The sequence below is a fragment of the Acanthochromis polyacanthus genome, chromosome 24 (assembly GCF_021347895.1).
Source record: "Acanthochromis polyacanthus isolate Apoly-LR-REF ecotype Palm Island chromosome 24, KAUST_Apoly_ChrSc, whole genome shotgun sequence".
Lineage (NCBI taxonomy): Eukaryota > Metazoa > Chordata > Actinopteri > Pomacentridae > Acanthochromis > Acanthochromis polyacanthus.
In genome coordinates this window covers 5,707,333-5,733,268 of record NC_067136.1, presented here as the reverse complement: position 1 = coordinate 5,733,268, position 25,936 = coordinate 5,707,333, and the positions used below count along the sequence as shown (strand labels likewise).

Here is a 25,936-nt window from a genome sequence, read left to right as displayed (position 1 = left end):
CTGGTGGTCCAGAGACATCAGACAGAACCGCCTGGTGGTCCAGAGACACGTCAGACAGAACCGCCTGGTGGTCCAGAGACATCAGACAGAACCGCCTGGTGGTCCAGAGACATCAGACAGAACCGCCTGGTGGTCCAGAGACACGTCAGACAGAACCGCCTGGTGGTCCAGAGACACGTCAGACAGAACCGCCTGGTGGTCCAGAGACATGTCAGACAGAACCGCCTGGTGGTCCAGAGACACGTCAGACAGAACCACCTGGTGGTCCAGAGACATGTCAAACAGAACCGCCTGGTGGTCCAGAGACATCACACAGAACCGCCTGGTGGTCCAGAGACATCAGACAGAACCACCTGGTGGTCCTACACCTTCTAAACCTTCTAAACACATTACCAGCATGAGAACAGGAAGCTCTGAGGACCACATCAATCAGGGTTAGCTGCTGAGCGGGTCGTTCTGGACCACAGCTGTAGAACTACAGCATTTCTTTAAGGCTGTCTATCTGTTCCTGTTTCTGGCTGAATGCAGACAAACACTACATTTCCCAGAATCCCACACTCTGAACTGAACAACTGGAACATTTTTGGCAGGAAAATATTTCATCAACTTCATCCAACAAGTTGATGCTCGTTTGTGTTTCACAGATTAAATAAAATGTTTCCTTCAGTTTCACACAGAGGAGAATGAAATCCACCAGTTAGAGTCCTCAGACACCAGAAATCATTAGAATGTTCAATATATAAATGTGAACTAGTAGTGGAGGACTGATTTCATACAATTACACTTTTACAAGTCCAACAAAATAAAATAAAGTGGTAATAACATCACTTTCTTACAGTGTTTTGTTGTGTAGAAATACATTCTAGCATGGACTGTAATTAGAGCTTTGACTTGTTAAATTAATTTACATTTTATTGTGCCGTATTCAACTATTTCATATCAGAACAATTCATGCTAAGACTCATATTCTGATACTATTGAACCATCAATGCCTCATCATCTGTAGACTTTGTTAAAAATAAAGTTCTAATATGTTCATACACTAAGAGCTGCTGCTGCAATGTTGGAAAATGAAAACGTCTCAATGTTTTCCTGATTAGAGGCTAAAACAGTTTAAAAAGGAAAATAAATTACACCAGTATCATCAATGGGTTTCAGAGGGTTAAATCTGCAAAGATCCCGTCTACTATAAGTCAATAATCAGATAGAACTAATATATTATACATATATTATAATAATGGAACATCAGCATCTTTTCCTGCTTTCCTGATAATAACTGTGTTTCCACCTTCACTTGTTTCTTCCTACAGACAGGTTTATTGGTGTATGTACGTCTGATTTCAGCTCCTTTAAACAAACTGCTGACATGTCCACTTATACAAGCTGTCTGTTACAGTTCTAGTTCAGGTTCATTCAGCTCCATTAGATCAGTTCTCTGTGCTAATATCCTTTCCTTTTCTAGGAGTAGCTTTAAATGACCTTTATTCCATCTGATACTGGTACATGGGAGAAATGACTCCTGTCTGTATTCTATGTTTTTATCTCATTAGAATTCTGTACCGTTCTCAGAGAATCACCTTTGAATGTGGAAAAGAGCTGCACAGTGTAACAGGATGGATTGATTAAAATGTAATTAGAATAAAAACTAAAAAGCATTAAAACATCAGCTTGATAACAGAAATAGTCTTTGTAACAGTGTTTTGGTAAATGATCACTTCTGGTAGCAGTCTGTTATAATCAGGTTACATTCTGAACTTTTTATCACCATTTAAAGGTATTTTTATGTTTAACTGTAAATTACAGTCTGCTGTCTCACACTGACCACAAATCACAGACATGTTAGTCTTTATAACTTTGAGTCTGTTTGTCAGATTTTCTCTTTTCTATTGTTCCACCTGCTGACAGAAAACACTGTTACCATAGCAACAGAATCTTTCTCAGTCTAAGGTTGGTATAGTATTGTTCTGTAAAGTTATTATACAGGTGATGATGTGTGGCATGTGGAGCTTCTTATTGTTTCATAGTGAGTTAAATCCCATCAGATTCATCCTGTAGCACTGACAGGACTTTTAGCTCAGATCCTTTAATTACATCCATTAAACCAGAGACAACATTTATTAAGAAACGTCACATTAACACGTAAACTAGAGACATACGGCAGCTTAAAAAAACACCTAAATAATTAGATCTATAACTAGAAGTTTGACCAAACTTGGACCGCCCGGCGACAAAGATGACTCCTGCGACCTTGAAAATGAGGTCACGGTCACCAAATGCGAACTTGACCTGTGTCTTATTTTGGTACACCTGTGTACCAAATATGGTGACGCTACATCAATGTTTAATGGAGTTATCGCGCAGAAACCAAAGTGTTACAGACAAACAAGCAAGCAAGCAAGACCATGCAGCTGAAAACAATACCTTCCAGAAAACGCAGTTTTGCCGGGCGATAAAAATATATGTTATTGATCACTGAGGATGTACAGCAGAAACACCCTGCTGACTGTAAATCAATCAATCAATCAATAGATCTATAATAATATACACTAACAGCAGAAACACCCTGCTGACTGTCAATCAATCAATCAATAGATCTACAATAACATACACTAACAGCACAAACACCCTGCTGACTGTCAATCAATCAATCAATAGATCGATCCGGATCAATACCCGTTGGTTCCTGCAGGTCTGTCTCTGTTCTTCTGTTCTCTGAACTGGTCCATGAAGACATCAGGAGTAATGATCTGAGAACATCAATAGATCCATCCCTAAACCTTGTAGAACCACCAGGACCGGATCAGGACTCACCTTCTGGTCTAAGGTTGGACCAGGACCGGGTCAGGACTCACCTTCTGGTCTGAGGTCCTTCTGGGTGGTGGTCTGGACCAGACATTTCTTCAGCTTGGTTCCTCCCTCTGGAGCAGCTGCAGGAGAGACGGAGATGGAGTTAAACATCTTTAGACCGTTCAGAAGGCCCTCTGAGCAGACGCTCTGAAGGCCCTTTGAGCAGACGTTCTGAAGACCCTCTGAACAGACGTTCTGAAGACCCCCTGAACAGACGTTCTGAAGACCCTCTGAACAGACGTTCTGAAGGCCCTCTGAGCAGACGTTCTGAAGGCCCTCTGAGCAGACGTTCTGAAGGCCCTCTGAGCAGACGTTCTGAAGGCCCTCTGAACAGACGTTCTGAAGACCCTCTGAACAGACGTTCTGAAGACCCCCTGAACAGACGTTCTGAAGACCCTCTGAACAGACGTTCTGAAGGCCCTCTGAACAGACGTTCTGAAGGCCCTCTGAACAGACGTTCTGAAGACCCTCTGAACAGACGTTCTGAAGACCCTCTGAACAGACGCTCTGAAGGCCCTCTGAGCAGACGTTCTGAAGGCCCTCTGAACAGACGTTCTGAAGACCCCCTGAACAGACGTTCTGAAGACCCTCTGAACAGACGTTCTGAAGGCCCTCTGAACAGACGTTCTGAAGGCCCTCTGAACAGACGTTCTGAAGGCCCTCTGAACAGACGTTCTGAAGACCCTCTGAGCAGACGTTCTGAAGACCCTCTGAGCAGACGTTCTGAAGACCCTCTGAACAGACGTTCTGAAGACCCTCTGAACAGACGCTCTGAAGGCCCTCTGAGCAGACGTTCTGAAGGCCCTCTGAACAGACGTTCTGAAGACCCCCTGAACAGACGTTCTGAAGGCCCTCTGAACAGACGTTCTGAAGGCCCTCTGAGCAGACGTTCTGAAGACCCTCTGAGCAGACGTTCTGAAGGCCCTCTGAACAGACGTTCTGAAGGCCCTCTGAGCAGACGTTCTGAAGACCCTCTGAACAGACGTTCTGAAGGCCCTCTGAGCAGACGTTCTGAAGGCCCTCTGAACAGACGTTCTGAAGACCCTCTGAACAGACGTTCTGAAGACCCTCTGAACAGACGTTCTGAAGGCTCTCTGAACAGACGTTCTGAAGACCCTCTGAACAGACGTTCTGAAGACCCTCTGAACAGACGCTCTGAAGGCCCTCTGAGCAGACGTTCTGAAGGCCCTCTGAACAGACGTTCTGAAGACCCTCTGAACAGACGTTCTGAAGACCCTCTGAACAGACGCTCTGAAGGCCCTCTGAACAGACGTTCTGAAGGCCCTCTGAACAGACGTTCTGAAGACCCTCTGAACAGACGTTCTGAAGGCCCTCTGAACAGACGCTCTGAAGGCCCTCTGAGCAGACGTTCTGAAGGCCCTCTGAACAGACGTTCTGAAGGCCCTCTGAACGGACGTTCTGAAGGCCCTCTGAGCAGACGTTCTGAAGGCCCTCTGAACAGACGTTCTGAAGACCCTCTGAACAGACGCTCTGAAGACCCTCTGAACAGACGTTCTGAAGACCCTCTGAACAGACGCTCTGAAGGCCCTCTGAGCAGACGTTCTGAAGGCCCTCTGAGCAGACGTTCTGAAGGCCCTCTGAACAGACGTTCTGAAGACCCTCTGAGCAGACGCTCTGAAGGCCCTCTGAGCAGACGTTCTGAAGGCCCTCTGAACAGACGTTCTGAAGACCCTCTGAGCAGACGTTCTGAAGGCCCTCTGAGCAGACGTTCTGAAGGCCCTCTGAACAGACGTTCTGAAGACCCTCTGAACAGACGCTCTGAAGACCCTCTGAGCAGACGCTCTGAAGGCCCTCTGAGCAGACGTTCTGAAGGCCCTCTGAACAGACGTTCTGAAGACCCCCTGAGCAGACGTTCTGAAGGCCCTCTGAACAGACGTTCTGAAGACCCTCTGAACAGACGTTCTGAAGGCCCTCTGAACAGACGCTCTGAAGGCCCTCTGAGCAGACGTTCTGAAGGCCCTCTGAGCAGACGTTCTGAAGGCCCTCTGAGCAGACGTTCTGAAGGCCCTCTGAGCAAACGTTCTGAAGGCCCTCTGAGCAAACGTTCTGAAGGCCCTCTGAACAGATGTTCTGAAGGTCCTCTGAACAGACATTCTGAAGGCCCTCTGAGCAGACGCTCTGAAGGTCCTCTGAACAGACGTTCTGAAGGCCCTCTGAGCAGACGTTCTGAAGGCCCTCTGAACAGATGTTCTGAAGGCCCTCTGAACAGACATTCTGAAGGCCCTCTGAACAGACATTCTGAAGGCCCTCTGAACAGACATTCTGAAGGCCCTCTGAACAGACATTCTGAAGGCCCTCTGAGCAGACGCTCTGAAGGTCCTCTGAGCAGACGCTCTGAAGGTCCTCTGAACAGACGTTCTGAAGGCCCTCTGAGCAGACGTTCTGAAGGCCCTCTGAGCAGACGTTCTGAAGGCCCTCTGAGCAGACGTTCTGAAGACCCTCTGAACAGATGTTCTGAAGGCCCTCTGAGCAGACGTTCTGAAGACCCTCTGAACAGACGCTCTGAAGGTCCTCTGAGCAGATGCTCTGAAGGTCCTCTGAACAGACGCTCTGAAGGCCCTCTGAACAGACGCTCTGAAGGTCCTCTGAGCAGACGCTCTGAAGGTCCTCTGAACAGACGTTCTGAAGGGCCTCTGAGCAGACGTTCTGAAGACCCTCTGAGCAGACGTTCTGAAGGCCCTCTGAGCAGACGTTCTGAAGGCCCTCTGAACAGACGTTCTGAAGACCCTCTGAACAGACGCTCTGAAGACCCTCTGAGCAGACGCTCTGAAGGCCCTCTGAGCAGACGTTCTGAAGGCCCTCTGAACAGACGTTCTGAAGACCCCCTGAGCAGACGTTCTGAAGGCCCTCTGAACAGACGTTCTGAAGGCCCTCTGAACAGACGTTCTGAAGGCCCTCTGAACAGACGTTCTGAAGGCCCTCTGAACAGACGCTCTGAAGGCCCTCTGAGCAGACGTTCTGAAGGCCCTCTGAGCAGACGTTCTGAAGGCCCTCTGAGCAGACGTTCTGAAGGCCCTCTGAGCAAACGTTCTGAAGGCCCTCTGAGCAAACGTTCTGAAGGCCCTCTGAACAGATGTTCTGAAGGTCCTCTGAACAGACATTCTGAAGGCCCTCTGAGCAGACGCTCTGAAGGTCCTCTGAACAGACGTTCTGAAGGCCCTCTGAGCAGACGTTCTGAAGGCCCTCTGAACAGATGTTCTGAAGGCCCTCTGAACAGACATTCTGAAGGCCCTCTGAACAGACATTCTGAAGGCCCTCTGAACAGACATTCTGAAGGCCCTCTGAGCAGACGCTCTGAAGGTCCTCTGAGCAGACGCTCTGAAGGTCCTCTGAACAGACGTTCTGAAGGCCCTCTGAGCAGACGTTCTGAAGGCCCTCTGAGCAGACGTTCTGAAGGCCCTCTGAGCAGACGTTCTGAAGACCCTCTGAACAGATGTTCTGAAGGCCCTCTGAGCAGACGTTCTGAAGACCCTCTGAACAGACGCTCTGAAGGTCCTCTGAGCAGATGCTCTGAAGGTCCTCTGAACAGACGCTCTGAAGGCCCTCTGAACAGACGCTCTGAAGGTCCTCTGAGCAGACGCTCTGAAGGTCCTCTGAACAGACGTTCTGAAGGGCCTCTGAGCAGACGTTCTGAAGGTCCTCTGAACAGACGTTCTGAAGGCCCTCTGAGCAGACGCTCTGGAGGCCCTCTGAACAGATGTTCTGAAGGTCCTCTGAACAGACGTTCTGAAGGTCCTCTGAACAGACGTTCTGAAGGCCCTCTGAACAGACGTTCTGAAGGCCCTCTGAACAGACGTTCTGAAGGCCCTCTGAGCAGAAGGTTCTGGTCCTACCTGGGTCTGGGCCGGGGTTCTGCAGCCCCAGGTTGTCCCACTCCCTGTCCAGCATGTAGTAGAAGTCGGTGGTCCTGGCCGCTGCCTCCCAGTCTCCGTCCTGCAGATTCTCTCCGATGGCGATCTCACACACCGTCTTCAGCGTGGTCTTCACCGCCAGAGGAGGACGGCTCCACCGGTACCCGGCCGCCTTCCTGGAGGCCGCCAGCGCCAGGCTGAGGCGGCCCGGGGCCAGAAGGTCCTGGAGATTCTGGACCTCAGAGTCCAGGGACTTGGCGGCCAGCAGCAGCCGACCCAGTTCCCTCAGCTTCTGGCTCACGTAGTCGTACCTCCTCTGGAGGCCATCCTGGTTCCCCATCAGCTTGTTACCGTACTTACAGATCAGCCAATCAGACTTCGCCTGGACACAGAGAGGCAGACAGGTAGGGAGACAGACAGGAAGACAGGTAGGTAGGGAGACAGAAAGAAAGGTAGGCAGGGAGACAGGCAGGTAGGGAGACAGAAAGAACGGTAGGCAGGGAGATAGGTAGGTAGGGAGACCGGTGTACAGACAGACAGACAGACAGGTAGGGAAGGAGACAGGGAGACAGAGAAACAGACAGGGAGACAGAGAGAGAGACAGACAGGTTTACAGGCAGACAGGTGTACAGACAGACAGGTGTCCATGGGTACCTGGTGGGACACGTTGTCCTGGTTCATGCGGTGCAGGATCTCACTGCAGCTCTCTGAAGCTCCACTAGAGATGGGGAGGAGGCGGGACGCTGCTGCCTGGACTCTGGTCCTCTTCCTGGGCCTAGAGGCTGCCGGTTCAGAGGACGGGTTCTGGTCCTCTCCGGAGTCAGAGGTCCCGGGACGTTTGGACCCTCCATCAGAACCACTAGTCTGCTCCGTGGTGGGCACGTCTGAGGGCTCAGGGGGCGTGTCCTCTGACATACCTGTGGCCGGGTCAGAGGACGTCTCTGTGGACGGGTCAATGGAAGGGTCTCTGGACGTCTCTGTGGACGGATCTCTGAACGGGTCGATGGACAGCTTCTTCCTACAGGACACCTGGTGCTTCCACAGGTCGGCCCTCAGGAAGAACCCCAGACACAGAGGACAGGGCAGGTAGTTCCTGGCATCCACGTCCTCTGAGGGCTGACGCCACGGGACGATCTCCCCACTGCCCTGTCTGATCACCTGGAGACAGACAGACAGGTAGGTGGACAGACAGGGAGACAGGTAGGAGGACAGGTAGACAGGGAGACAGGTAAAGAGGTCGGGAGACAGGTAGGAGGACAGGGAGGGAGACAGACAGAGAGACGGGGAGACAGGTAGACAGACAGGTAAACACAGGGTGTAAAGTGAAACATAATAGTCCTAATCCTGAACTTCTTGCCTTTAAGTCTTTAGGTTCTCTCTAACTAGTCATAACTTCAGACGTGTTCCTCCAGATGATAAACTCCAGGTGACAGTAACACCTGGACAGGTCAGCAGGAGGAGGTAGTTCAAGCTTTTAGAGATGGTGACAAAGAACGGCTCAAAGAAGTGCAACATGAGTTGAAGAGGAGACTGAAAGTGGCAAAGATGGAATACAAAAAGAAGATAGAGAGGAATTTTCAACACAGTAACATCCGTGATGTGTGGAGAGGAATCAATACCATCTCTGGACACAACAATAAAAAGAGGAGGGAGCCAATAGTGGGTGATGTGGAAAGAGCTGACGAACTCAACTTGTTCTTCAACAGATTTGACACCGTGGACACACCTACTTCCACTTCTGCTCCTCCTTCTTCTCCTCCGTCTCCTGCATGTCTCCACTGTGTAGGACTGTGCTGCACAACTGTGTCAACCTCTCCACAGGATCTTCAACCTGAGTCTACAGCTGGGGCGGGTGCCTGCTCTATGGAAAACATCCTGTATTGTACCGGTACCAAAAATCAAATGTCCGGCTGAACTAAATGACTACAGACCTGTTGCTCTGACCTCACACATCATGAAAACTCTGGAGCGGCTGGTTTTACGTCTCCTGAGGCTTGAGGTCAAAGACAAACTCGAGTCCTTGCAGTTTGCATACAAAGAACACATTGGAGTGGATGATGCCATCCTCTTCATGCTTCACCGTGCCCTGACTCATCTGGAGGAACTTGGAGTTTATGTGAGAATCATGTTCTTTGATTTATCAATGGATTCAACTCCATCCAACCCACCATCCTCAAAGACAAGCTCACAGAGATGGGAGTGGATCCTTCCTGTGTTTCATGGATCACAGATTACCTGACAGGAAGGCCGCAGTTTGTCAGGCTGGGGAACTGTGTTTCTGGGACATTAATGAGTAGTACTGGGGCTCCACAAGGAACAGTCCTGGCTCCATTCCTGTTCACTCTGTATACATCTGACTTCAAATACAGCACTGAGTCCTGCCACATTCAGAAATACTCTGATGACACTGCTATGGTGGCATGTATCAGAAATGGACATGAAGCTGAATACAGAGATCTGAGAAGTGCCTTCAGTGACTGGAGTCACAAAAACTGCTGCTACTCAACGCCTCAAAGACAAAGGAAATGATCATAGATTTCCACAGATCCAAACCCCCTCTTCAGCCAGTGAACACTTGTGGACATCGAGATGGTGACATCACATAAATATTTAGGTGTCCACCATGATAATAAGTTGGACTGGTCTACAAACGTAGACTTCATCTACAAAAAGGGCCAGAGCCGACTTTATTGCCTCAGAAGACTTCGATCTTTAGACATGTGCAGTAAGATGCTGCAGATGTTTTATCAGTCTGTGGTAGCAAGTGTCCTGTTTTATGCTGCAGTCTGCTGGGAGGCAGCATAAAACAGAAGGATGCAAGGCGTCTGAACAAACTGATTAAAAAAGCTGCTCTGTGGTTGGAATCAGATTGAACACATTGGAGGATGAGGTGGAGAGACGGGCACTGAGAAAGATGGAGGCCATTCTGACAAACATGGATCATCCACTTCACATCTGCCTCAGAGAACAACAAAACACCAAAGGACAGCTCCTATCTGTGCAGGACTGGAAGATTCAGAAAGTCTTTCTCCCATCAGCAATCAGACTGTTTAACTCTAAAGCAGGGGTCTCAAACTATCGTCCCGCGGGCCAACTGCGGCCCGCGGGACGATAGTTTGCGGCCCCCGTCTTAATATGAAACATTAATGTTATTGCGGCCCGCAAGTTTGATGTGAATGACACTTTTCAGTGTTGTGCGTGGAGCTGAACGAACCTACCAATCACAGTGGGGTATATGGCTCTTGAGGGCGGGACATCGGCCAGGCTTGTTGCGACTTCGCGACATTAGCTTACTGCTGCTGAGCGGGACAGACAGTTTTATTCACAGAATGAATGCCAAGTTACTATAATGCCAACACTGGCCAGAAACTCACAACCGGAGAGGGAGGGGGGAGACAGGCTCCCGCAGGGGCGGCAGTAGAGGGGGGAACGCGGCGGCGATCCGCGGAGCGCGGTCACGTTCTGCAACTCATCTCATTCATACAGATCACCTGCAGCGGCCGTGACGGATCAGACTGCAGGCAGGAAGACACTGAACCAGAGACAATTACAAAGACTAATGCTGTAAAAAATAATCATTCATCACAATCATGATTTTTAGCTTCTACCACTATAAGAGAACAACTGACCGCGGCCTTTAAAATGTAAAAATGTGCTCCCTTTTAAAAAGACGTAGCGCACTGACGTGTGCTGTTTTCTCGGCTCACAGAAAACAACATATGGACAAAATCAATCGCTTTCATATTGGACTAATCTGAAATGATGACACTTCATCTGACTCTTTTAAATAAGTACATTTAAGTACATTTTGCTCTCACGGTGGTCTGATCACTCAGACACTGAACAACGTGTACCATAGTCTGCGCTGTGAGGCGTTCAGGGAACGTCGGTAAATATCTCTCGTTAAGCAACCAGGTGGGACCAGATGGGTGCCATGAACTTACACTGTGCAGGGCCCTGTATTTACTTGGTATCAGATCAATACCAAATCTTGCAGTATCGCACACCACTAGTTTTTGGTGTTATTAGGCAACGGTCCCATTTTCTGTTGACATTTTTCTTGCATTTTATGCACTTTGGTGAAATTATCATAAATTATTTACTTTGTTTGCACTTTTTGTTATGTATCACACTTGAAAACAAAATCTGTTCAGTTGTAACGTGTACAACTGCAAAATGTATTTGAAAGCAGTGCGTTGTTGGAATAACAACCGATGGAGGCCCATCAATGACAGGGAGGAAAAATGGACTGGTGGCACTTGTTCCAAAAAAAACTGGCAGAGGAGGGTGTGGAGGAGGCCATAGCTCTGCACTGCATTGTCCATCAGCAGGCCCTTTGCAGCAGATGCCTGAAGTTTGACAATGTGATGTCTGTCGTTGCATCAACCCCCCTGCATCAACCAAATCACATCCAGGGGCTTAAAGCACAGAAGGTTCCGTGCTTTTTTTAGAGGAAATGGAGTCAGAATATGGGGATGTGCTTCACCGATGTACGTTGGCTCAGCAGGGGAAATCCATTGAAGAGATTTTTTGAGTTGAGAGCAGAAGTGAAAGCCTTCATGGAGAAGGATGGGGGGGCTGTTCCTGTGCTAAGTGATCCCAAATGGCTTATTATGGACTTAGCTTTTCTTGTTGATATCACACATGAGCTTAATGTACTGAACAAGAAGTTACAAGGCCAGGGGCAACTTGTCAGTGCTGCCTATGACAACGTGAGAGCATTCTCCACAAAACTTGTGTTATGGAAAGCCCAGCTCTCGCAGACAAACCTTTGGCATTTCCCAGCATGCAAGGCACTCGAAGATGCAGCCACACCATTCAGTGGTGAGAAGTATGTTGAGGTCATTTTGAAGCTACAGGAGGAATTTGATCACAGATTTGCAGGCTTCGAGACGCACAGAGCCACATTTCCCATTCTCCTTTGATGTGCCAGATGCCCCTCCTGTGCTTTAGATGGAGCTCATTGACCTGCAGTGCAATTCTGAACTCAAAGCCAAGTTCAGGGAGGTGAGTGGAAAAACAGACAAGCTTGGACAATTTTTGAGAGAATTGACCCCCAGCTTCCCTGAGCTTTCCCGAATGTTCAAGAGGACCATGTGCCTTTTTGGGAGCACATACTTGTGCGAAAAGCTCTTCTCCACCTTGAACTAAGTCCAAGTACAGGTCCAGACTTACTGATGAGCATCTTCAAGCCCTACTGAGGGTCTTAACTGCTTCCTCCCTCAAGCCAAATGTGGCTCGGCTATGCGAGAAGAAGCGCTGCCAGGTCTGTAGCAGCAAGAAGTAGGCAAGAGAAGCCATGTTCAGAACAGTCCATTGTCAATGTTCCATTCATGTTCAGAAAGTTAAAGGTTAAAGAACTGTTAATACAGACATTTGAATCTGAATATTAAAATAATTAGATTTCTCTGGTCAGCAACTATATGTGCTTTCTATATCTGCTGTATTATTATTATTATTATTATTTTATTTACTTATTACTGATTGATTTATTTTCTTATTAATTCTTAATTCGTTTATTTATTTTTTCATCTTATTTTGTGTTAAAAAATAAAATATTTGAGAACATTGGAATGTTTTTATCAGAGCTTTTCTTGTGGAAAACTTGATGCGGTCCAGCCTCACCCAGCCTCTGCCTCCAGCAGCCCCCAGGTAAACTGAGTTTGAGACCCCTGCTCTAAAGTAAACAGATGAGAACCCTGACAACTGAATTTCCCTTCAGGGATAAATAAAGTGATTCTATTCTAAAAGCTGTGTTCCCCTCATTCCACTGGTAGATTACCATTCGTAATGTAGTCTTTTTTTCTTTTGGAGCAAAACACTGGAAATACTTTAAGTCATGCAGAGAGACAGGTAAACAGGTAGACAGACAGGTAAACAGGTAGACAGACAGGTAAACATGTAGACAGACAGGTAAACAGGTAGACAGACAAGTAAACATGTAGACAGACAGTTAAACAGGTAGACAGACAAGTAAAGAGGTAGACAGACAGGTAGACAGACAGGTAGACAGGTAGACAGACAGGTAAACAGGTAGACAGACAGGTAAACATGTAGACAGACAGGTAAACAGGTAGACAGACAGGTAGACAGGTAGACAGACAGGTAAACATGTAGACAGACAGGTGGACAGACAGGTAGACAGACTGGTAAACAGGTAGACAGACAGGTAAACATGTAGACAGACAGGTGGACAGACAGGTAGACAGACAGGTAAACAGGTAGACAGACAGGTAAACAGGTAGACAGACAAGTAAACAGGTAGACAGACAGGTAGACAGACAGGTAAACATGTAGACAGACAGGTAAACATGTAGACAGACAGGTGGACAGACAGGTAGACAGACAGGTAAACAGGTAGACAGACAGGTAGACAGACAGGTAAACATGTAGACAGACAGGTGGACAGACAGGTAGACAGACAAGTAAACAGGTAGACAGACAGGTAGACAGACAGGTAAACATGTAGACAGACAGGTGGACAGACAGGTAGACAGACAAGTAAACAGGTAGACAGACAGGTAAACATGTAGACAGACAGGTAAACATGTAGACAGACAGGTAAACAGGTAGACAGACAGGTAAACAGGTAGACAGACAAGTAAACAGGTAGACAGACAGGTAGACAGACAGGTAAACATGTAGACAGACAGGTGGACAGACAGGTAGACAGACAAGTAAACAGGTAGACAGACAGGTAGACAGGTAGACAGACAGGTAAACAGGTAGACAGACAGGTAAACAGGTAGACAGACAGGTAAACATGTAGACAGACAGGTAAACATGTAGACAGACAGGTGGACAGACAGGTAAACAGGTAGACAGACAGGTAAACATGTAGACAGACAGGTAAACATGTAGACAGACAGGTAAACAGGTAGACAGACAGGTAAACAGGTAGACAGACAAGTAAACAGGTAGACAGACAGGTAGACAGACAGGTAAACATGTAGACAGACAGGTGGACAGACAGGTAGACAGACAAGTAAACAGGTAGACAGACAGGTAGACAGGTAGACAGACAGGTAAACAGGTAGACAGACAGGTAAACATGTAGACAGACAGGTAAACAGGTAGACAGACAGGTAGACAGGTAGACAGACAGGTAAACAGACAGGTAAACATGTAGACAGACAGGTGGACAGACAGGTGGACAGACAAGTAAACAGGTAGACAGACAGGTAGACAGACAGGTAGACATGTAGACAGACAGGTAGACAGACAGGTAAACAGGTAGACAGACAGGTAAACATGTAGACAGACAGGTGGACAGACAGGTAGACAGACAGGTAAACAGGTAGACAGACAGGTAAACATGTAGACAGACAGGTAGACAGACAGGTAAACATGTAGACAGACAGGCAGACAGGCAGGCAGGTAGACAGACAGGTAAACATGTAGACAGACATGTAGACAGACAGGTAGACAGGTAGACATGATGGCAACACCTTTGACCAATCGCACTTTTTGCACTCACTACAGGTTTTTCCTTATGTCTGAATTCTTGCTTGTGTTGTACGTGGCTTTGGGAAAAAGCATCAGCTAAATGAAACTGTAGAAATGAGGAATTGTAGACAGACAGGTAGACAGGTAGACAGGTAGACAGACGAGTAAACAGGTGGACAGACAGGTAGACAGACAGGTAAACAGGTAGACAGACAGGTAGACAGGTAGACAGACAGGTAAACATGTAGACAGACAGGTGGACAGACAGGTAGACAGACAAGTAAACAGGTAGACAGACAGGTAGACAGACAGGTAGACAGACAAGTAAACAGGTAGACAGACAGGTAAACATGTAGACAGACAGGTAAACATGTAGACAGACAGGTGGACAGACAGGTAGACAGACAGGTAAACAGGTAGACAGACAGGTGGACAGACAGGTAGACAGACAGGTAAACATGTAGACAGACAGGTAAACAGGTAGACAGACAGGTAAACATGTAGACAGACAGGTAAACATGTAGACAGACAGGTAAACATGTAGACAGACAGGTAAACAGGTAGACAGACAGGTAAACATGTAGACAGACAGGTGGACAGACAGGTAGACAGACAGGTAAACATGTAGACAGACAGGTAAACAGGTAGACAGACAGGTAAACAGGTAGACAGACAGGTAGACAGACAGGTAGACAGGTAGACAGACAGGTAGACAGGTAGACAGACAAGTAAACATGTAGACAGACAGGTGGACAGACAGGTAGACAGACAGGTAAACAGGTAGACAGACAGGTAAACATGTAGACAGACAGGTAGACATGTAGACAGACAGGTAGACAGGTAGACAGACAGGTAAACATGTAGACAGACAGGTGGACAGACAGGTAGACAGACAGGTAAACAGGTAGACAGACAGGTAAACATGTAGACAGACAGGTAGACAGACAGGTAAACAGGTAGACAGACAGGTAGACAGGTAGACAGACAGGTAGACAGACAGGTAAACAGGTAGACAGACAGGTAAACAGGTAGACAGACAGGTAAACATGTAGACAGACAGGTAAACAGGTAGACAGACAGGTAAACAGGTAGACAGACAGGTAGACAGACAGGTAGACAGGTAGACAGACAGGTAAACAGGTAGACAGACAGGTAAACAGGTAGACAGACAGGTAAACAGGTAGACAGACAGGTGGACAGACAGGTAGACAGACAAGTAAACAGGTAGACAGACAGGTAAACATGTAGACAGACAGGTAAACAGGTAGACAGACAGGTAGACAGGTAGACAGACAGGTAAACATGTAGACAGACAGGTGGACAGACAGGTAGACAGACAAGTAAACAGGTAGACAGACAGGTAAACATGTAGACAGACAGGTAAACAGGTAGACAGACAGGTAAACATGTAGACAGACAGGTGGACAGACAGGTAGACAGACAAGTAAACAGGTAGACAGACAGGTAAACATGTAGACAGACAGGTAAACAGGTAGACAGACAGGTAAACAGGTAGACAGACAGGTAGACAGACAGGTAGACAGGTAGACAGACAGGTAGACAGGTAGACAGACAGGTAAACATGTAGACAGACAGGTGGACAGACAGGTAGACAGACAGGTAAACAGGTAGACAGACAGGTAAACATGTAGACAGACAGGTAGACATGTAGACAGACAGGTAGACAGGTAGACAGACAGGTAAACATGTAGACAGACAGGTAGACAGACAGGTAAACATGTAGACAGACATGTAGACAGACAGGTAGACAGGTAGACATGATGGCAACACCTTTGACCAATCGCACTTTTTGCACTCACTGCAGGTTTTTCCTTATGTCTGAATTCTTGCTTGTGTTGTACGTGGCTTTGGGAAAAAGCATCAGCTAAATGAAACTGTAGAATTGTAGAATTGTAGACAGACAGGTAGACAGGTAGACAGGTAGACAGACGAGTAAACAGGTGGACAGACAGGTAGACAGACAGGTAAACAGGTAGACAGACAAGTAAACAGGTAGACAGACAGGTAGACAGACAAGTAAACAGGTAGACAGACAGGTAAACAGGTAGACAGACAGGTAGACAGACAGGTAAACAGGTAGACAGACAAGTAAACAGGTAGACAGACAGGTAGACAGACAAGTAAACAGGTAGACAGACAGGTAAACAGACAGGTAAACAGGTAGACAGACAAGTAAACAGGTAGACAGACAGGTAGACAGACAAGTAAACAGGTAGACAGACAAGTAAACAGGTAGACAGACAGGTAGACAGACAAGTAAACAGGTAGACAGACAGGTAAACAGGTAAACAGACAGGTAAACATGTAGACAGACAGGTAAACAGGTAGACAGACAAGTAAACAGGTAGACAGACAGGTAGACAGACAAGTAAACAGGTAGACAGACAGGTAAACAGGTAAACAGACAGGTAAACATGTAGACAGACAGGTAAACAGGTAGACAGACAAGTAAACAGGTAGACAGACAGGTAGACAGACAGGTAAACAGGTAGACAGACAAGTAAACAGGTAGACAGACAGGTAGACAGACAAGTAAACAGGTAGACAGACAGGTAAACAGGTAAACAGACAGGTAAACATGTAGACAGACAGGTAAACAGGTAAACAGACAGGTAAACAGGTAGACAGACAGGTAAACAGGTAGACAGACAGGTGGACAGACAGGTAGACAGACAAGTAAACAGGTAGACAGACAGGTAGACAGACAGGTAAACAGGTAGACAGACAGGTAGACAGACAGGTAAACAGGTAGACAGACAGGTAAACAGGTAGACAGACAGGTAAACAGGTTGACAGACAGGTGAGCTGACCTCGATGTTGTGCAGGTAGTTGCCTCTACAGCGCAGGTGTTCCAGCAGCAGGTGGCGCTGTTTGGAGCCTGTGGGCAGGGCACTGGCAGCGACCACTTCCTGTTCATCGGCATGCTTCCTGAGCAGGTGTCTGGCGATCTTCACCTGCGGCCGGCGACAGAACACACAGTAGTGCTTCTTATCCCAGCGCCGCTTCCCTCCGCTCCACGTCCTCTTCACCGTCACGCCCTCCTTCTCCTCTTCCTGGCCCCGCCTCTTCTGCTTCTGGCCCCGCCTTTTCTCCGCAGGGCCCCGCCTCTTTCCTCTCTGACTCCGCCTCCCCAGGGCGCGGCGGCGGGGCTGACGGGAGGAGATCTTCACCTCTTTGTCTGGAGGAGCCATCTGGTCCTGGACATCCATCCTGTTCACCATGGCAACATCAGCCTGGTCCTCCATGGTAACCGCTGTTTCCATGACGACCTGCTGGTCAGACAGGTGAGGTTTAGTCCTCGTTTATTACCAGTTTGTCATTATTATTATTAATATTATTATTAGTGCAGCCTGAAGCTCACACTGAGTTCAGCTCCTCACTTGAAGCTGGTCTGGAACCAGTTTAAACTGGTCTGGAACCAGTTCAAACTGGTCAGGAAGCAGTAAAAAACAGCTTATTACAATATACTGTAGCGGCTGAGGGGTCTGCTGGGGTCGCTGCGGCGAGTGACTGTGTTCTGGGTGGGGGGACTGCTCGGCATCATGGGAAGTTATGTGTTCTTTGGGATTGTTTTATGGGGTTATTTGTGTGTTTGAGACGTTCTTTTATTACTGGTTGCTTTAAGTTGTTCCAATTCTACGTTCTGAGTTCATTTTGTGTGTTCATTGTTTTCACGTTGTACCGTGACTCAGGGGGGTTGTTGGGGGAGTGACCTCGGCCTGTGAGCCGGTACAGTGTGTGTGAGTTCCTGAGTGCTTATTGGTGACAATAAAGCCAGGGGTATTAACTGCAAGATCTCTCGTCATTCCTGCCTTAAGTCGCCGCTCAGTGCTACAATACTTTAATGTCCCACTTGGTGAAATTTGTCTTGGACTCAGAAACTGTCCCATAAATGCCATCTCATCAACAATGACATGATAGTACTGCACATATCCTACGACATTACACATAACATGTACATACACCACAGAAAAGATCACTACAGTGAAAATCACTACAGTGAAAATCACCACAGTAAAAATCACCACAGTAAAAATCACCACAGTAAAAATCACTACAGTAAAAATCACCACAGTAAAAATCACCACAGTAAAAATCACTACAGTAAAAATCATCACAGTAAAAATCATCACAGTAAAAATCACTACAGTAAAAACACTATAAAAATAAGATAATCCTTTATTACTCCCCGTGTCTGGGGAAATTTCCCATGTTACAACAGCATACATCACACAGTAGAGCAACAATAAACAACAACATAATGATAATCATAACAGTCACAATATGTTCAGGAGTGTAGGATGGAAAAAGTGGATTATGGAATGATGTGAAGTACAAGAAGACTCAAATAGTGCAAGAACTGCAGATTATGTGGTAAAGGATGATGTGACAGAGTCCAGTTTTATGTTACCATCAGCCAGTGATGCTGATGTTATAAAGTCTATAGCAGATGGAATGAATGACTGGTGATAGCTCCTTCTTCAGGGGGGGTGTCTCAGTCTGCTGCTGAAAAAGCTACTTAGAGACTCCAGTGTCATGCAGTGTAATGACTGCACAGTCTCCATCCTCAGCAGCATAGTTCAGGAATCTGATGGAGTTTGGAACAAATACATTCTTAAAGAGGCTGAGTCTGCAGGTGTTGACTCTGTATCGTCTACTGAGTACCAGCTGGTGTTCTCAGTAAAGGATGTGTGACGCTCAGTAACTATCCTCTGGTCTGAGAACAGTTTGTTCATAGACGGACTGCAGGGATCTGTAGTTATTTATTCCTTCATGGCCGTGTGCACTAAACAAGCCCGTCTGGTTTTCATCTTTATGGTGACGATCAGACATCCCATAACAGACCGAGCTCTCCAGGACAGCCTGATAGAACTAGAACATGATGCTGCTGTCCACACCGTAAACAGGACATGCTGTTCTCATGGACGGTCCAGCTAGAAGAGCTGAACTCTGAGATGCTTCTATGAGCTGCTCAGTGGGTCATGGAACACAGCAGGACTGTAGTCTTCTACTGATCCCAGGTTTGAGACCGTCTCTTTAGTTCTCTGAACATCCAGGATGACATGGTGCTCATCTCAGAGTGTTCTGCTTCAGAACATCAGGCTGAAGGGCTGAGCCTCTGGTGGTATCATCAGAAAACTAAGACCAAGGTTCCAGGTGTTTCATTAAAGCGTAAAAAGAACGGTGGAGCTGACACAACCTGTACTGACTGATCTACACTCTGACATGGTGCTACTAATTCTAAGCTGCTGACTTCAGCTGGTTAAAAACACCACTGGATTAAGCCTGGTGTCGTCCTGTGGGCCAAAACTGACCCGTTCTAAAGTTAGATTTAAAAAAAACATATTTTCACAGTGAAACTTCTGGTGTCCACATTTTCAACATTTTAGGGAAATCTTTGAACATTTTTTGCTGGAAAAAAAAGAAATGTTAAAAATGTTCCCTGAAGAACATTCACATAAAAGTCAAACAAAATTCAGTGAATTTCAGTTGATTTTTATGTGAATGTTCTTAAAGAAAACATTAGAAGTTTTACTGATATGTATGGAATCACTTTAGATGTTATTAGGATTTTTGGGAAGATTTTTACTCATTTTTTGAAAATATTTATAAGAATTTTCATGCCAAATTTTGGGGATTTTTTAAAATAAAACTTTTAAGGGAAATTTTTTAAGGAATTATTTGAATTTTCTTCCTGAAGGTTTTGAAATTTTTTTTTTTTTTAGAAATTTGGGGATTTTTGCTGATTTGTGGTTGTTTTTCAGACAAGGAAATAATACTTTTTGATGCCTGTAAATGAGGACAGCAGGAGGATTAATAAAGGGTTAACACACATGACTGTTGGTCGAAGAAGGAGGGGAGGAAGGTGTGTTCATAGGAAGAGAGAGAAGAGGAACACCAAGAGTCTAGGACTGAGAGTAGGGACTTTGAATGTTGGAACTATGACAGGAAAAGGTAGAGAGCTGGTTGACATGATGCAGAGGAGGAAGGTGGACATACTGTGTGTCCAGGAGACCAGGTGGAAAGGTAGTAAAGCTAGAAGTTTAGGAGCAGGGTTCAAGCTGTTCTATCATGGTGTAGATAGGAAGAGAAATGGAGTAGGAGTTATCTTGAAGGAGGAGTTTGTTAGGAATGTCCTGGAGGTAAAAAGAGTGTCAGATCGAGTGATGAGCCTGAAGCTAGAAATCAAAGGTGTGATGTTCAATGTTGTTAGTGGGTATGCTCCACAGGTAGGATGTGAGCTGGAGGAGAAGCAGAAATTCTAGTTGGACCTTGATGAAGTGATGCAGAGCATCCCTAGAAGTGAGAGAGTTGTCATTGGTGCAGACTTCAATGGACATGTTGGTGCAGGAAACAGAGATGATGAGGAGGTCATGGGCAGGTTTGGTATCCAGGAGAGGAATGCAGAAGGACAGATGGTGGTTGACTTTGCAAAAAGGATGGAAATGGCTGTAGTGAATACTTTCTTCCAGAAGAGGCAGGAACATAGGGTGACCTATAAGAGTGGAGGTAGGAGCACACAGGTAGACTACATCTTGTGTAGACGGTGTAATCTGAAGGAGATCAGTGACTGCAAAGTAGTGGTAGGTGAGAGTGTAGCCAGACAGCATAGGATGGTGGTGTGTAGGATGACCCTGGTGGTGAAGAAGATGAAGAGGGCAAAGGCAGAGCAGAGGACCAAATGGTTGAAGCTGGAAAAGGAAGAGTGTTGTATGACTTTCAGGAAAGAGTTGAGACAGGCTTTGGATGGTCAGGAGGTGCTTCCAGATGACTGGACAACTACAGCAAATGTGATCAGGGAGACAGGTCGGAGAGTACTTGGTGTGTCATCTGGAAGGAAAGGAGATAAGGAGACTTGGTGGTGGAATGAGGAGGTGCAGGAGTGGATCCAGAGAAAGAGGTTAGCTAAGAAGAAGTGGGACACTGAGAGGACTGAAGAGAGTAGACAGGAGTACAGGGAGATGCAGCGTAAGGTGAAAGTAGAGGTGGCAAAGGCCAAACAAGGGGCTTACCATGACTTGTATGCTAGGTTGGACAGTAAGGAGGGAGAGACTGACCTGTACAGGTTGGCAAGGCAGAGAGACAGAGATGGGAAGGACGTGCAGCAGGTTAGGGTGATAAAGGATAAGGATGGAAGTGTGTTGACAGGTGCCAATAGTGTGATGGGAAGATGGAAAGAGTACTTTGAAGAGTTGATGAATGAGGAAAATGAGAGAGAACGAAGAGTAGAAGAGGTGACTGTTGTGGACCAGGAAGTAGCAAAGATTAGTAAGGATGAAGTGAGGAGGGCATTGAAGAGGATGAAGAGTGGAAAGGCACTTGGTCCTGATGATATACCTGTGGAGGTATGGAAGTGTCTCGGAGAGGTAGCAGTTGAGTTTCTGACTGGGTTGTTCAACAGGATCTTAGATAGTGAGAAGATGCCCGAGGAATGGAGGAGAAGTGTGCTGGTGCCCATCTTTAAGAACAAGGGAGATGTGCAGAGTTGTGGCAACTACAGAGGAATAAAGCTGATGAGCCACACGATGAAGCTATGGGAAAGAGTAGTTGAAGCTAGACTAAGGGCAGAGGTGAACATCTGTGAGCAGCAGTATGGTTTCATGCCAAGAAAGAGTACAACAGATGCAATATTTGCTTTGAGGATGTTGATAGAGAAGTACAGAGAAGGTCAGAAGGAGCTGCATTGTGTCTTTGTAGACCTGGAGAAAGCTTCTGACAGGGTGCCCAGAGAGGAACTGTGGTTTTGTATGAGGAAGTCTGGAGTGGCAGAGAAGTATGTTAGAGTGGTGCAGGACTTGTATGAGGACTGTAAGACAGTGGTGAGGTGTGCTGTAGGAGTAACAGAGGAGTTCAAGGTGGAGGTGGGAGTACATCAGGGATCAGCTCTGAGCCCCTTCTTGTTTGCTATGGTGATGGACAGGATGACAGACGAGGTTAGACAGGAGTCTCCATGGACTATGATGTTTGCAGATGACATTGTGATCTGTAGTGAGAGCAGGGAACAGGTGGAGGAGAAGCTAGAGGCGTGGAGGTTTGCCCTGGAAAGGAGAGGAATAGGGGTTAGCCGCAGCAAGACGGAGTATCTGTGTGTGAATGAGAGGGACCCAAGTGGAAGAGTGAGGTTACAGGGAGAAGAGATCAAGAAGGTGGAGGATTTTAAGTACTTAGGGTCAACAGTCCAGAGCAATGGAGAGTGTGGAAAAGAGGTGAAGAAGCGTGTACAGACAGGCTGGAACGGCTGGAGAAAAGTGTCAGGTGTGATGTGTGATAGAAGAGTTTCAGCTAAAATGAAAGGAAAGGTTTACAAAACTGTGGTGAGACCAGCCATGTTGTTTGGTCTGGAGACAGTGTCCCTGAGGAAAAGACAGGAGGCAGAGCTGGAGGTAGCAGAAGTGAAGATGCTGAGGTTCTCTTTGGGAGTGACCAGGATGGATAGGATCAGGAATGAGGACATCAGAGGGACAGCACATGTTAGAGGCTTTGGAGATAAAGTCAGAGAGGCCAGACTGAGATGGTTCAGACATGTCCAGAGGAGAGAGAGTGAATATATTGGTAGAAGGATGCTGAGTTTCCCACTGCCAGGCAGGAGGCCTAGAGGAAGACCAAAGAGGAGGTTTATGGATGTGGTTAAAGAGGACATGAAGGTAGTTGGTGTGAGAGAAGAGGATGCAGCAGACAGGGTTAGATGGAGGCAATTGATTCACTGTGGCGACCCCTGAAGGGAAAAGCTGAAAGGAAAAGAAGAAGACTCACCTGTCTCAGGTTTAGGATGAGGAGATGGGTGGAGGGAGTTGAAAGCTGGACTAAAACCTGTGAATAAAATCAGTGCAGATGCTGTTGGACATTCAGATAGAAGTGATGCTGCTGATCATCATCAGAACCGGTCTGGTCCAGAGTAACCTCAGCTTTGAGCACAGACAGCATCTAGTCCTCACAACTACAGGTGAAGTCAGGGCCACAGGTAGAACATCACTGCTATGGACCACCGGGACACCGGGGCTCTGTTTCTGTCCTCACACTCACCTGACGCAGGTGAGGCACAGAGGACGCGGACTGAGAGCGCGCGGAGGTCAGAGGAGGGCGTGTCCGATAATGGAAGCTTATTTACCGTTAGCCTGACAGCAGCAGCTAGCGGCTAACCGGAGGCTAACCGGAGCATCGGTAGCATTCAGCAGCTAGCGGGCAGATACCGGACCCGGTGAGCACGGAGACAGAACCGGAGCCGAACCGGACAGCTGCTAACTAACGGACCGAACCAGAAACGGAACCAGAACCCTGGAAGGAGCCTCACCTGGAGGAGCAGAACTCTTCTTTTGTTTTTCTCTTCTGCAGCTTCTTCTTCTTCTGAGGTCTGAGTTCAGACAGCATGCTACTACTGCCCCCTCTGGTCAGCTAGAGTACTGCAGTAAAGAGATGACTGTTCCTTCTGCTCAGCCATAGTACTGCAGTAATCAGATTACTGTTCCTCTGGTCAGCCAGAGTACTGCAGTAATCATATTACTGCCCCCTCTGGTCAGCTAGAGTACTGCAGTAAAGAGATGACTGTTCCCTCTGCTCAACCACAGTACTGCAGTAATCATATTACTGCCCCCTCTGGTCAGCTAGAGTACTGCAGTAAAGAGATGACTGTTCCCTCTGCTCAACCACAGTACTGCAGTAATCAGATTACTGCCCCCTCTGGTCAGCCAGAGTAATGCTTCTTCTTCTTTTCCTTTCAGCTTTTCCCTTCAGGGGTCGCCACAGTGAATCAATTGCCTCCATCTAACCCTGTCTGCTGCATCCTCTTCTCTCACACCAACTACCTTCATGTCCTCTTTAACCACATCCATAAACCTCCTCTTTGGTCTTCCTCTAGGCCTCCTGCCTGGCAGTGGGAAACTCAGCATCCTTCAACTGCAGTAATCATATTACTGCCAACTCTGGTCAGTAAAGAGTACTGCAGTAATAGGATTACTGTTCCCTCCGGTCAGCCAGAGTACTGCAGTAATCATATTACTGCCCCCTCTGGTCAGTAAAGAGTACTACAGTAATCTGATTACTGCCCCCTCTGGTCAGTAGAGTACTGCAGTAATCAGATTACTGCGCCCTCTGGTCAGTAGAGAGTACTGCAGTAATCAGATTACTGTTCCCTCTGGTCAACCAGAGTACTGCAGTAATCAGATTACTGCCCCCTCTGCTCAGTAAAGAGTACTGCACTAATCAGATGACTGCCCCCTCTGGTCAGTAAAGAGTACTGCAGTAATCAGATTACTGTTCCCTCTGGTCAGCCAGAGTACTTCAGTAATCAGATTACTGCCCCCTCTGATCATTACTGCAGTAATCAGATTACTGTTCCCTCCGGTCAGCCAGAGTACTGCACTAATCAGATGACTGCCCCCTCTGGTCAGTAAAGAGTACTTCAGTAATCAGATTACTGCCCCCTCTGATCATTACTGCAGTAATCAGATTACTGTTCCCTCTGGTCAGCCAGAATACTTCAGTAATCAGATTACTGTTCCCTCTGGTCAGCCAGAATACTTCAGTAATCAGATTACTGCCCCCTCTGGTCATTACTGCAGTAATCAGATTACTGCCCCCTCTGCTCAGTAAAGAGTACTGCAGTAATCAGATTACTGCCAGCAGTGAAGTACTCCACTCATTTCTGCTCACAGTCATTCAGCTCTCTGTTATTGATCAGTGATCAGAGTTATTGATCACCAGAACCAGACCAGATAGAACCAGACCAGGTAGAGCTGGACCACGTGGAGCGAGGCCAGGCGGAACCGGACCAGGTGGAACTAGACCAGGTAGAACCGGATCATGGAGATCAGGTTCTTTACCTGCACCTCCAATCAGAGAAGTCAGGAAATAATTTCACTGAAGGAGTTTATTTAACAGATCAGAACTTTTCAGTGAGCTTCAAGACGTCCAGAACCAGGACCAGAACCAGAACCAGAATCAGAACCAGGACCAGAACCAGGAGCAGGAGCAGGAGCAGGAGCAGGACCAGAATCAGGACCAGAACCATGACCAGGACCAGGATGTTACATGTTGATGTTTCTGTGCAGCACGCGTGTGTTTCCTTCTGTTGTGTTTGTAACAGGGCTTGACTGTAAACACTCAGCTGATAACGGAGGTAACTACAGGTCACACACACACACAAACACACACACTCAGCACTCGGCTTTGCTCCCTTCCGGTATTGGTCTGACGTCAGGGCGTGCTGGTTGTCATGGTGACCGTATAAACAGGGAGCGGCTCACGCTCATAAAGCCTGCAGGAGTCTCTGCTCTGTCTGATCTGCGCGAGACGAATAGATGGACGGACGTCAGGTGAGTGAGGAACTGCTACCTGTTACCTGTTAGCTGTAAGTTGTTAGCTGTTACCTGTTGTCTGTAAGCTGTTAGCTGTTACCTATTAGCTGTAAGCTGTAAGCTGTTAGCTGTTAGTTGTTATCTGTTAGCTGTAAGCTGTTACCTGTTAGCTATTACCTGTTAGCTGTTACCTGTTAGCTGTTAGCTGTTAGCTGTAAGCTGTTAGCTGTAAGCTGTTACCTGTTATCTGTTACCTGTTATCTGTTAGCTGTTAGCTGTAAGCTGTTAGCTTTAAGCTGTTATCTGTTAGCTGTTAGCTGTTAGCTGTTATCTGTTACCTGTTATCTGTTACCTGTTAGCTGTTAGCTGTTAGCTGTTAGCTGTTAGCTGTTGGCTGTAAGCTGTTGGCTGTAAGCTGTTAGCTTTAAGCTGTTACCTGTTAGCTGTTAGCTGTTA

At 47.0% G+C, this 25,936-nt stretch overlaps 1 protein-coding gene and 1 long non-coding RNA gene across 7 annotated transcripts; one reads left to right on the top strand and one right to left on the bottom strand.

Moving 5' to 3' along the window:
* Positions 1 to 2,800: 2,800 nt before the first annotated feature.
* On the bottom strand, positions 2,801 to 23,619 carry LOC127532660 (uncharacterized). Of its 4 annotated transcripts, none has more exons than XM_051944617.1 (6): positions 23,479 to 23,587; positions 22,941 to 22,997; positions 16,997 to 17,458; positions 7,374 to 7,877; positions 6,702 to 7,101; positions 2,801 to 2,927 (listed from the first exon to the last, which is right to left on the bottom strand). In XM_051944617.1, exons 3-6 carry the CDS (start codon positions 17,447 to 17,449, stop codon positions 2,842 to 2,844), a joined length of 1,443 nt encoding a protein of 480 aa, XP_051800577.1. In that variant the 5' UTR covers positions 17,450 to 17,458; positions 22,941 to 22,997; positions 23,479 to 23,587; the 3' UTR covers positions 2,801 to 2,841. The 4 variants fall into 4 exon arrangements, with proteins under 4 accessions (XP_051800577.1, XP_051800574.1, XP_051800578.1 ...); XM_051944614.1 differs by having other exon boundaries at positions 16,997 to 17,455; XM_051944618.1 differs by lacking the exon at positions 22,941 to 22,997 and having other exon boundaries at positions 23,479 to 23,619.
* LOC127532671 (uncharacterized) lies at positions 11,677 to 16,946 on the top strand. 3 transcript variants are annotated; one of them, XR_007940256.1, is made up of 5 exons: positions 13,010 to 13,208; positions 13,281 to 13,396; positions 14,029 to 14,060; positions 15,462 to 15,525; positions 16,747 to 16,946. It is a non-coding gene; the product is annotated as an uncharacterized LOC127532671 (long non-coding RNA). The 3 variants fall into 3 exon arrangements; XR_007940255.1 differs by lacking the exons at positions 13,010 to 13,208; positions 13,281 to 13,396; positions 14,029 to 14,060; positions 15,462 to 15,525; positions 16,747 to 16,946 and adding exons at positions 11,677 to 12,572; positions 13,417 to 13,456; positions 14,061 to 14,096; positions 14,149 to 14,314; XR_007940257.1 differs by lacking the exons at positions 13,010 to 13,208; positions 13,281 to 13,396; positions 14,029 to 14,060; positions 15,462 to 15,525; positions 16,747 to 16,946 and adding exons at positions 11,677 to 12,572; positions 12,725 to 12,784; positions 14,081 to 14,096; positions 14,149 to 14,314.
* Positions 23,620 to 25,936: the final 2,317 nt, after the last annotated feature.

Coding starts and splice junctions, on each gene's coding strand:
- LOC127532660 (XM_051944618.1), bottom strand. CDS start 17,449: ATGGAAACAGCGGTTACCATGGAGGACCAGGCTGATGTTGCCATGGTG. Junction 7,102..7,373: donor AGGACAACGTGTCCCACCAG/GTACCCATGGAC, acceptor CTCTGTGTCCAG/GCGAAGTCTGATTGGCTGAT. Junction 2,928..6,701: donor GAACCCCGGCCCAGACCCAG/GTAGGACCAGAA, acceptor TCTCTCCTGCAG/CTGCTCCAGAGGGAGGAACC.